The sequence below is a fragment of the Acanthisitta chloris genome, unplaced genomic scaffold (genome assembly GCF_000695815.1).
Source record: "Acanthisitta chloris isolate BGI_N310 unplaced genomic scaffold, ASM69581v1 scaffold3814, whole genome shotgun sequence".
NCBI lineage: Eukaryota > Metazoa > Chordata > Aves > Passeriformes > Acanthisittidae > Acanthisitta > Acanthisitta chloris.
The window spans coordinates 1,774-13,597 of NW_008668577.1; the positions used below are offsets into that span (position 1 = coordinate 1,774).

Genomic DNA, 11,824 nt, shown 5'->3' on the forward strand with positions numbered 1-11,824 from the left:
AGTGTGGGCCTGCTGGCACGGGGCAGCCTTGCTGGCAGTGCCTGCTTCCCTTGGGCTGCACTATGGGAGTTCAGAGTGATGAGGCCTCAGAGTGGATTTAGCACTCCCTGAGCACAGTGCGATGGGTTAGCTCTGCTTTGGCTCTGCTGTAGCTCAGGGTCACTCTTGTCCTGGAGCCAGTGTCTGGCTCCTGTTTGGAGCTGTCCTTGTGGTGCCTGGAAAAGAAGGATGGTCACAGTGTCAATCTTTGCTTGCCCAGGGTGGGAAGAGGCGCAGGAAGGATCGGATCCAGGACCTGATTGACATGGGCTATGGCTATGACGAGTCTGACTCCTTCATCGATAACTCTGAAGCAGTGAGTGCCAGGGCAGGTGTGAGGGGGTCGAAGGTGTCTGCCTGGGGGCTGAGCTGGTGCCTGGGAGCAGCCAGGGGTGTGCCAGGGCTGGGGGGTGAGAGATCTGGGGGCTGCAGGCAGGAGGATGCTGCTTGGCATCCCACAGCCCTGGCTGCTCTTGGGGAAGCACAAATCCCACTCCATTCTCTGGCAGCTCAGCTGTGGCATAACAGGCAAAGCTTAGAGTGATAATCAAGTGTTCTTTGTTATTTCCAGTATGATGAGCTTGTTCCTGCCTCTCTCACGACAAAGTATGGAGGGTTTTACATCAACTCGGGGACGCTGCAGTTTCGACAGGCATCTGAGTCTGAGGATGACTATGTCAAAGAGAAGAAGAAGAAGTGTCCCAAGGTCAGCAAGGCAACTTTTCCCATGATTTCCTCTGTTGGAACTCAGAGCTTGCTGCATGAAAGTGTGTTGGCATTCCAGATGGGAGAGATTCGTGACCTGGTGTGGACAGAATAAGGATGAGCGCTTGAAATCCCATGGTGTCCCCATATATGTCATAGGAAAATGAAGTGTGTCTGGCAGGGATGAGACTCTGGAGGGGTTGCCTGGTTCCTAGAGCAGAGGTGGCAGCAGCTCCCTGTCGCCCTGAAAGGCCCTGAACACTGTGGGGTGCAGGGAGTGGGCAGAAGCTGTGTGTGCTGTCAGATGCTGAAGGCAACATGCCAGAACCATGGTGACAGGCTTGAGGGGGTTGGGTTCATGTGCCTAGTGCTCTCAGGTCTCTGGGAGAGGTCCCAGAGTGTCTCTGGGGGTGCTAGGAGTGGTATAGGAGGAGGATTGTGACTTGGATTTAACCCTCTGCAGAAGCGGAAGTTGAAAGATGGAGGTGAAAAAATGAAGAAAAAGAAGAAAGATGATTCCTATGACAAAGAAAAGAAATCGAAAAAGTCCAAGTTTCCAAAGGCTGGGTAAGGAAGGAATGCTTGCTGCTCCACACCTCTCTGCAGACTTACACGAGGCTGCAGGGAGCACCTGCTGCAGTGTGGGTGGTTTGGGTGCACATGGCATAAACACTAGCAGGGAAAGCTCTGGTGCTTCCAGAAGTGGGAAAGAAGGGTGAGTGATGCTCAGGGAAGGAGCAGAGCTCCACAGCAGCAGTGTCTGAGCAAAGAGGGGCACAGCTGGCTGCAGTGTGGTGTTTCTTGCAGCTCTGCTCAGGCACTGGTTGTGGGAGTAGATAGTACGAGTGGAGACAGAGATAAGGACTGTTGGGCCAAAGCTGAGGGACGACGATACTCCTGAGGGAGTTTGTACTCCTGCCCAGAGTGTTTCTGGGGTGAGGGCTCAGCTGTCCTGTAACTCTTGGGCTGTAACCATGGTGTGCTGGTTTTTTTTGTTCTGAGCCATCTCATCCTGTTGCTCTGTCCTTGCTCTGCTCTGCTTGCGCTTCCTGTGTCTGTGTCTCTGTTGCTTTGCTCTCTTTTCTTACGTTTTTCTCTTAGTTTTTTTCCTTCTTCCTGTAACTGCTTATAATTTCTTTTTTCCTGAAAGGATCTGATCCCCAAACCACATGCCTGGCATGGTACTGTCAGTGCCTGATTCCTTTGTAGCAAGCCAGGGAAAGGAATTTGCTCTCCTGGTGTTCGTAGGCAAAAAGCTTCGCACCAACTCCCTCTTGCCTCAGTCCCTCTGAACTAGTTTGTTCATTTCCCAGTCTTCCTTGCTGGAATAATGCTCATAGCTGAGTGGAAGCATAGCTCTGTGGAGGTGCTTGAAGTCCCATCAGGACAGTCTTCCCTTCTCCAGGCTGAACAGGCAGCAGGGCCTTAAGAGGCTGAAGAATGGTTCCTACTGTAACTGAGGAGAGGCTGTAGAATATTTTTCCTGGTGTAATTGGTTGAGGGGCTAAGACTTTCCAGGGACTTGGTGCCTATGGAAGGAGAGAACTGGGGTGGAGGTTTCCTCTCTGCTCCTTGGTCTGGTGTTCAGTCCCTTTCCTCCTCCATGCTTTGTTTGCAGCTTCACAGCGTTAAATGCAAGCAAGGAGAAGAAGAAGAAGAAATACTCTGGAGCTCTCAGTGTCAAGGAGATGCTGAAGAAGTTTCAGAAGGAGAAGGATGCTCAGAAGAAGAAAGATGAGGAGCAGAAAGCAGTGCCTCCTTCGCCAGCAGAGCCTGCAGGCCCGAGGGAGGCCGAGGCTGACCCTCTGCTCTCGCTCTTCGGCCACGCCAGTGACAGCGACCTGCTCCAGGCAGCCACGGCCATGGACTCCCTGAGCGAGCTGGACCTGGAGCGGCTCCTCAGCGAGTCGCCGGAGGGCAGTCCTCTCCCCGACCTGGAGGATGGCAGTGATCCCGCGGGGACCGGCTTGGAGCAGGATTTCAAGCCGCCGTCCCTCCCCGAGGGCCTTCCAGCCCCTCTGGAGAAACGCATCAAGGAGCTGGCCCAGGTGTGGCAGCTCGGGGGGCAGTGGGGCTGGTGGGCACCGGGGTGGGGACAGCTCTGCTGGGCTGGAGTGGCATCACCCCGGGACAGAGCATGTTCCCGCGAGGAGCGTCAGTGCCGCTAGGACCGCCCTGTGTGCCACCTGCTTCGATGGCCCAGGGCTCAGGCAGAGTCACAGTCCTTGGCCTTGGCATCTACTGACTGCAGCACTCGAGGTCACACCTTTCAGGACTCCTCCTCTCCCTCCCCAGGCTAAGTGTGGGCCTGATGCAAGAGGCGATTTCCGCAGTCAGTTTGTCATGAGTGGGGCCAAATGTATGCCCTGAGGCTGGAGGCCTGGCCAGGGCTGGGGCAGAGTAGGTTTCTCCCCAGAGGCTGGTGCAGGGCTGTTTGGACTGAAAGTTCCTGGCAGTTTGCTACTACCTCGTTCATTTCTTGGAGTTCCTTTCCTGCGGGACATACTTTTCATGGGTGTGATTTTTTGGGCAGTGCTGTGTGTGCTGCAGTCATAGCTCAGGAAGCTTCCTGAACCAGAGGGTTTTTTTGTGTTTCCATGGTATTGCCTGGGAATAACACATCCCCTGTGGCTCTTTCTGCTGGTTTCTTGGCTTAGTTTCCAGATTGATCTAGAGAGCCTGATGAGAAGGATCCCTGACCCTCATTCAGTGTGACTAGGATGATCTTGCCTGTTCCAGGAACAAGTTCTGTATTGCTCAATCTAAGAGCTCCAACATGAAGTGGAAACCATGCTCTGAACTGTTGTTCTCCCCATGGGAAGCTTGCCAAAGCCACCCGTTGCCACCAAGCCATCTCCTTTGTCCCACTGAATGGAGGAAGCATCACTCCAGAGCAGTAATCCCAGTGCATCTGGAGAGGAAAATCCAGACTGGGAGGGTCTGTGGGCAGGACATGGTGTTCCCATGTTGGGTGGCAGGGTTGGGTTTGAACTGGGGAGGTGGAAGAGGAGAGGGCAAGATCCCATTTGGAATAAAATTGTGCCTTGTTTTCCAGTACTCCTGGAATGGTTTAAAAACCACAATGGCTTGTGCCATCTGGGAACTGCTGCTGATTTGTGTTGTTCATTACCTTCCAGGCTGCCAGAGCTGCAGAGGGAGAAGGCAAACAGAGGTTCTTCACTCAGGATATCAACAACATCATACTGGAGTAAGTGCTGCCAGCAGGGAAGTGTGGGAAGGGGGAATACAAGGAGTCCTTGTCCTGCTCCAGCCTGGGGGGATTCCCCCAGGGTCAGTTCTTCACGAACTGTTCCAGCATGGGTCATTCCACACCAGCCCAGCACAGGTCCCACACAGGGTCACGAGTTCCCCCAGGAGCTCTGCTCTGTGGGTCTCCTCTCTGCACAGGCTGCAGGTCCCTGCCAGGAGCTGCTCCAGCAAGGGACTCCTCATGGGGTCAGAGCCTCCTGTGGGCATCCACCTGCTCCTTGTGGGTCTCCTCCAGAGGCTGCAGGTGGATCTCTGCTCCCTGCTAACCTCCCTGGGCACAGCTGTCTGCCCATGGTCTTACCACAGGCCTCAGGGCATCCTCAGCTCCGGCACCTGGAGCATCTCCTCCCCCTCCTCCCCTGCTGCTCTTGGTGTCTGCTGAGTTGTTCCTCTCACGTATTCTCCCTCCCCTCTTCTCTGGCCACAATCCCTTCTGCACAGTAACTTTTTTGCGTTCTCAAATCTGTTACCCAGAGGTGTTGCTGCCACCCCTGACTGGCTGGGCTGTGCCGCAGTGCCAGGTCCATCCGAGACCTGCTGCGTTGGCTCTGCCAGGCGTGGGGAAGCCTCAGCAGTTCCTGGCAGATCCCCCCCTGTAGCACCCAGGGCCCTAACCTGCCCTGCAAACCCACTGCAGCTGTGTGTCTCCCCCAGCATCGAGCTGCAGACACGGGAGCTGCCGGGCCAGCTCCGCTCCGGGGTGTATGCCCACCTGGCTGCCTTCTTCCCCTGCAGCAAGGACACTCTGCTCAAACGTGCCAGGAGGCTCTATCTCTACGAGCAGGTGAGTGCTCTGGGCAGCACAGTCCTGTGCTGTGTGTGGGATCCAAGCCCCAGGGCACAGCTGGTGTCTCCCTGCCCTGCTGGTGTCCCTGCTCAGGCAGCACAGGGGCTGTGGGCAGGGGACTGGGCAGGCCTCTCTCCCCCTGCTGGATGTGGGAGTCCCAGCTGGAACGTGCTGTGTGGAGCTTCACTGTGTTCTGTGCCTGCTCCAGGGCGGCCGGTTGAAGGAGCCTCTGCAGAAGCTGAAGGAAGCCATTGGAAGGGCCATGCCAGAGCAGGTGGCCAAGTACCAGGAGGAATGCCAAGCCCATACTCAGGCCAAGTTTGCTAAGTAAGCTCCTTGTTTGCTTTTTCTGTGCCTGCAGCTCTTCCCAGCAGGCTCCCTGGGACTGCCCCTGTGTGCAGGGAAGGGATGGGTCCAGAGGGACCTGGACAGGCTCGAGAGTGGCTGATACCAACCTCATGGAGCTCAACAAAACCAAGTGCAGGGTCCTGCCCCTAGGTCAGGGCAATCCCAGACACACCTCTAGGCTGGTGGAGAAGTCATTGAGAGTAGCCCTGGGAGAAGCACTTGGGGGTGACTGTTGATGGAAAACTCACCATGACCTGGCAGTGTGAGCTCACAGCCCAGAGAGCCAACCATGTCCTGGGCTGGATCCCAAGGAGTGTAGGCAGCAGGTGAGGGAGAGGACTCTGCCCCTCTACTCTGCACTTGTGAGACACATCTGGAGTGTTGCACACAGTTCTGGTGTCCCCAGCATAAGTCCACGGGAGGCCACGAAGCTGATCTGGAGCACCTTCCCTATGAGGACAGGCTGAGGGAGTTGGGGCTGTTCAGCCTGGAGAAGAGAAGGTTGTGTGGAGACCTCAGAGCACCTTGCAGGAGCTGAAGGGGCTCCAGGGAAGCTGCAGAGGGATCTGTGTTAGGAACTGCAGGGACAGGACAAGGGAACATGCAGCCTGGGAACACTCAGGCTGGTTTAGTCCCATAGACTCGATTACAAAACCCGGAGTTTCCACCCTGAGCCTGAGGTCTGTGGAGATCTGCTGAGATCTCTCTGACCACTGGGACCTCTGACCAGTGCTGCTTAGAGATACTTAGTTCTTGAGCCTCCAGGACAATGACTTCCATGTTTTCTGTCTCTATTTTAGGATGCTGGAAGAGGAGAAGGACAAGGAGCAGCGAGACCGAGCTTGTTCTGATGACGAGGAGGATGAAGAAAAGGGAGGGAAGCGCCTGACAGGACCACGGAAGAAATTTCAATGGAATGATGAAATCAGGTTTGAATAACTTAGATATTAGTGAACCCATTGCTTGTCCTACTCTTTGCAGTTGGAAGTGAAGCATCTTGGAGTTTGCAGAGCAGAGCTGATCACCTGTAGGCACAGCTGGTCAGAGGCTGTGGCACATGGTGCTTTTCGTGGTGCTGCTGAATCTCACCCTTGTATGCATTGCAAAGTGGAGCTGATTTCAGGCACAGGCCAAGTCTGGGAGAACTTCTGACAAGCCTCTGCAGAGGCCAAAGGAGAGGGACAGACAGACTCTTAACACAGCCAGGTTCTGGCTGTGGGAGCAGTTGAAGCTGCTGGGGTTGCTTCCCCTGGCACCAGGGGGTCTGACTGAGAGGGAAGTGCTGGGAGAAGGGGAGAGTGGCAAAGGATGAAGTGAGCATTGAACCTGCTGTCCCTTTCCTCTCCCTCTGGAACAAATGGGTGCTGCTCCCTGGATGGCTGACTCAGGTAGGACCCAGCCAGCTTTGCTTCCTGCCCTGTCCCTGCTGGGAGGGTCAGTGCTGTGCTTGGTAGTGGTGCCTGTGGTTCTGGCACTGCTTTGCTACCTCAGGAGATGAAATTGGGAAGATGTAGAGTAACAAGCCTTTCCTCCCTGGGTCATCGCTCTGTGTGCTCACACAGAGCCAGGGACGTATTTCCCTTCCTCTTTCTCAGGGAGGCAGTGCAGAGCCAGTTGTGTGAGGAAGGTGCAGGCCCAGGTGTGTCCTGATGTATTGATCCAGCCCTGGATAAAGGGAATGATCTCCAAGTGGGAAAAGTTCATCTGCATAACTGTATTTGAAATCTTCCTGTTCCTCAGGGAGCTGCTTTGCCACTTGGTGAAGATTAAGTTGGATGGTTATGACCTTGACAAGAATAAGACTCAGTCTCTAGAGGATTATGTGAAGACCTTCCTAGAAGGAGAGGTGAAGCCCCTTTGGCCTAAAGGCTGGATGCAGGCCAGGTGAGCAAGAACCAAGCTGTACTGCAGGGATTCCTTGGCCTGAGGGACCTGGGAAGGGCATCAGTCTGACCCTGCTCAGGGAAGGGCTAGTTTCAGGGTTAGATCAGAGTGCTCAGAGCTTTGGCCTGTGCAGTTTTGGAAATTTCCAAGGATGGAGATTACCACAGCATCTCTGGGCTCCTGTTCCAGTGCTTAATCACTCTTCATGAAATCTTTTCGCCTTTCCAGTCAGAATTCCCCTTGCTGCTCTGAATTAAATATTCCCTCTTTCTGTCTGTTACTCTGCACCTTTGAGAAAGCTCTGGCTTCATCTTCTCTGTGGCTCCCTGTCCTCGCCACTCTAGGGAGTGGAAAACTGCCTTTAGATTCCTTCCGTAGGCTTCTCCTTTTCCAGGCTAGGCAAACCCAGTTCCCTCCACCTCTTTGGCTGTCATGGATCTACATTCCTTGGGATGTCTCCAGTCTGTTGACATCTCTCTTGCATTGTGGGGACCCTGGACCTGGATGCTGTGTCCCCATGTGCCCTCACAGGTGTCAGAAAGGAGTAGGCACTTAACTGCTGGCTGTGCTCTTGCTGGCACCTTCCAGTGTATCATGAGCTCTCAGCAGGACACCCTCGTAGCCATGGCTCTTGTCCAGTCTGCCCACCAGGCCCCCAGGTCCTTCCTGGCTCTGTACCCGTGTTGCTGCTTGGGGTTACTCCATCCCAGCTGCAGAACTTTGCACTGGTCTTTGCTGAACTCCACAAGGTTTGTGTTGGTCCCTCCCTCCAGCCTGGGAAGGGCCCTGGGAAGGCCAGGCCTGCCCTCCCTTGTCACACCACCCCCAGACTTACTCAGAGAGCAGTGCAGGTTGTAAGTAACCCCATGGTCAGTCTTGGCCCTGTGTTGGTCTCTGGTGGGTGCCCCTGGCAGGCAGAACTGGCTCTGAGGTGAGGCTCAGTGCCCTGCAGCTTCTCAACTCTGTTTGGCAAAGGATGACTTTATAGTCACAAAGGATACATGTTTGGACACTTTGGTAAGGCTTCCCTGGAATATTCCTCACAAAAGGCAAAGCAGGAAGTTTTCGGGGCTTATTAGAGACTGAGTAGGGATTTGGTGTGTAGTTTTGTGTAAGTGGGAATTTTCCCTCTCTGGTGTCCTGCTCTCTCCTGCAGCTGGCATGGCAGAGAGCCACGCAGATGGAGTCGTTCTGCTGGCACTCTGCACCTTCTGCCTGCTTTGTTTTGCCTGGCAGCTGAAAGGAAGGACAACTGTACAGTTCCTTCCAGCCCAAGCCATTCTGTGCCTCTGTCTCTTTAACCAGCTGGGCAGCACTGTCATCTTCTCTGTGCTCAGTTTGCTTTCTGGGTCTCCTGGGGGATACAGGAGGAAGTAGGTCCCAGTTCCTAAGAGCAGGAAGTATGAGTAACACATCACAGATCCACTTGGAAGGTCCATGGCTGTTGCAGCTGCAGCACGGTCCTGGTGGTGGGACAGGAGCACTAGGAGGTGGGTGCAGATTCCTGCTTGGTTAATGAAGGTATACCCAGGTGGGTGAAGATTCCTACCTAGATATACTCAGCCTGAGAGCCTTAGCTTGCCAAGTTTTAAACACTCTCTTCTTTGAATAAAACCCCTAGTTTGTCAGAGAAACTGTTGTTTAGGCACTCAGGTGTTCACCTTGGACTCAGTGTAGACTCACTTCACTTCCAGTCAGGTTAACTACAGAATGACTGAATAAAAGTGGTTTTCCTGATATCTTTCCCCTGGCTCAAGGACAATGGTTTCTCCTGCTGGGACTTGGAGTTGGACTTGATGATCCTTCTGGGTCCCTTCCAGCCTGAGGTAGTCTGTGACTTCACGGTTTAAAGACAGAGGGTGGATGGACAGCCACACAGGAGGGGGGGGATTGGTGACTGCAGGAGAACTGCAACAGTTTTGTGGATAAGGCAGTTTGGTTCCCTGACATGAAGCTCACAGAAGCTCATCCTTGAGACCAGCGTGAGGAGGAGCAGTTCTGTGAGTCCAGACAGGCCCTGCCATGAGACTGTTTTCTCCACTAACACCAAGGAGATGATTAACAGAATATACAGTTGAAATAAGCTGATTTTTTACAAGAAAAAGGATGGCAAAAGTCTGTTTGTTCCAGAGAGGAGTTGTATTGCACATGCCAGTACTGAAGGTGTGTGGGTAACTCCTCACCCTGGCGTGTCAGGCAGCTGATCTGGTCTGGTCACAGTGCTCGTGTGAGGTTCTGGTTTCTGAGCTCAGCAGTGCAGGGGCGCAGATGGAGCTGAGTCTGCTGGTCATGGTCAGTCAGTGGTTGTGGGAAGGATGTGCTGGTGTGAGGAGTCTCCTCAGCTGTTTGCTGGGGACATGAAGGCTGCAGAGGGAAGGCTTCTCCCCGGTAGTGCTGTGTGTGAGGCAGGGGAAGGAATTGTCTCCCTGGCAGCTGCTGAAGAGCTCGTGGCTGATCTGTGGCAGCAGTGAGTGATGGTCTTGTCTCTCCAGTTGGCTTTTGAAGCTGGCAGAGCTTTCTCCCAAGTTATTGTCCAGGCACTGCCTTAATGGCCCTTCCAGCGCCTACAGGCAGAGCTCCCCGGAGAGGGAACTCTGTGGGGGAGCTCAGGAGGACTTTCCTGGCAAAGGGATGAATATGTTTGCTCTCTCTGATTTGATTTCCCTGAGTCCCCTGCTGTTTTGTGCAGCTCTGTCTCCAGTGATCCCAGCTGCTCTACTGGGTCTTGCTGGATATCACTTCTCATTGCTCTCTTCCCTTCTTAGGACACTGTTTAAGGAGAGCAGGCGTGTGCATGGACACCTCACATCAGTCCTGTGAGTATCACAGCATTCTTCTGGAGTGGAAACTGGTGGACTCCATTCCCTGGGGCCTGGGTGGATGTGCAGGAGGCCCTGAGCTTGCTTGGCCCCCCCCAGACTGTTTGGTGCTGCTTCATTCAGGGAAGCCTAGGGAGGGCAGCTGTGTGTGCCATCCCCCAGCACCAGTCAAGGTCCTGAGGTGCTTTAGCCTTGCAGTCAGCTCAAAAATAGGGACTTTGAAGCCAGGTTGCCTCCTGGGGTCAGTCTGTGCTCAGCCCTGGGAGGCAGGTGAAGGTAAAACGGAGTGTGATGCCAACCCTGTGGTTATTGCTGCCTGTTCAGTCGGTGCTTCCTGGACTCTGGACTCCCTGGGTCTGTTTGGCTGGCTAAAGGAGGGACAGGGTGCTCAGGCTGGTGAAGGTGGGTGCAGCAGCCTCGTGGGTGGTGAGGGCAGAGCTGTCAGGATCCGCTGGGCAGGGCCCTCACTGCCCAAGGGCCTCGTGGGGCTCACTGGTGGTTGGTGCTGATGATGACACGCATCTGGGCTGATGTCTGGTCGACACACAGTCCTGTTCTTGGCACTGGATGAGCAAGGGGAAGTATGAAGAAGACTGTGAAATCAAGTGCAGAGTCATCCTTCCCTCAGCCATACCATTCCAGCAGCTCAGGGATGTCTTGTGCCAGGGATTGATTGCATCTGACCAGGCCAAGTGATCCGTTCTGTGTGGATTTGGCAGATGCTTTTGCATCCTTGACTTCTTCTGGGAACTGAAAAGCAATGTGTGAATTCTCCAGAACAGCCTCTGTGCCAGTTTCTCCGGGTGTTGGAGCAGTGAGGGCAACAGTGGGGTGTGCAGGATGTGTCTCTGAGTGGCTCACTGCTCTGCTCATTTCAAGCCTCTGCTCTGCTCCCTAATCCATCCCCCGTGTGGGAGTTGGGGCTTCCTAGAGCAGCAACCGGTTGTCATGTGGTTTTGAATCCTAGCAACCTGAGATGCTGCCTCTGCTCCCTTGGCTCCCTGCAAAAGACTCAGTGGATCTTCACTCTCAGGGCCCAGGTGTGCTCCCTACTTGGCTCCTGCCTTCCCTGTGGGCATTCAGTGAGCCATGTTTCTTTTGTCTCCCTCAAAACAGGACGAAGAAGAAGGTTATAGCTCCTACTAAGGTGAAAGTGAAGGTGAGTTCTGTGTTTTCTGGTTCTCTTGATTGGCATATGCCAAGAGTCAAGTGGCTGTCACCTTAAATCCTGTGCTTGAGCCTCGTGTCTGTACATCAGCTGCTGTGAAATGGCTCTGCTCAGTACAGGGGTTGAAAAAAACCACTGGAACAGAGCTGGAATGGGTGGCAGCAGCAGTTGGGAGGGAGTTGGGGACTGACAGGCATAGAACCAGTGTGTTCTGCCTTTTATCCCCAAATTGGGAGTCTTCCCTTCCCTTTATCCACAGTAAACTCTGTCTCTCTCCTGACCGTGCCTTCCCTTGTGATTTTGTTCCAGGAATCTTCCTGCAAGCCAGAAAAAAAGATGTCAGCGTCTGTTCCTTCCATGCACTCGAGCAGCACCTTAGCTCTGTCTTCAGAGCCCCAGGGAGGAGCTCTGGGCATCAGTGTCCAGCCCAGGGAACTCCTGGCCCTTGGGACAGCCCAGGCAGGCGGCAGCAGTGGCACTGCTGCTGCCTTCAGGGACGACTCCCTGGACGAGGACCTGATTCACAACCCCACGTCCTCCCTCGACGCAGTCTCCAAGGAACTGGCTGTGCTCAACAGCAGAGCAGGAGGGAGCCCTGACTTTACCCTTCCTGCAGCTCCCAAAGCTCCACCAGAGAAGATCCCAACTCTTGCATCCTCGGAGGAGAAGAGGACATTTCCCAAGTCCAGCCCTTCCCCTACGTCATCCTCCGGCTCCCTCCAGTCTCCTCTCAATTTCCTGGCCGAGCAGGCCCTGGCGTTGGGTCAGTCTGCTCAGGACAAGAAGACAGAGAACTCGAACTAC

At 54.3% G+C, this 11,824-nt stretch overlaps 1 protein-coding gene across 1 annotated transcript in view; it reads left to right on the forward strand.

Moving 5' to 3' along the window:
- UBN1 (ubinuclein 1) overlaps positions 1–11,818 on the forward strand; it is a gene marked incomplete at its 3' end in the record, with an annotated part of 13,208 nt that extends 1,390 nt beyond the window's left edge. Inside the window, exons 3-14 of the mRNA XM_009072935.1 lie at positions 260–355; positions 611–745; positions 1,208–1,311; positions 2,363–2,792; positions 3,882–3,952; positions 4,669–4,798; positions 5,010–5,128; positions 5,950–6,078; positions 6,890–7,033; positions 9,799–9,849; positions 10,969–11,011; positions 11,330–11,818. Of these exons, the coding sequence (XP_009071183.1) occupies positions 260–355; positions 611–745; positions 1,208–1,311; positions 2,363–2,792; positions 3,882–3,952; positions 4,669–4,798; positions 5,010–5,128; positions 5,950–6,078; positions 6,890–7,033; positions 9,799–9,849; positions 10,969–11,011; positions 11,330–11,818 (1,941 nt within the window). The remainder of the gene's footprint in view (positions 1–259; positions 356–610; positions 746–1,207; positions 1,312–2,362; positions 2,793–3,881; positions 3,953–4,668; positions 4,799–5,009; positions 5,129–5,949; positions 6,079–6,889; positions 7,034–9,798; positions 9,850–10,968; positions 11,012–11,329) is intronic.
- Between the last annotated feature and the right edge of the window lie 6 nt (positions 11,819–11,824).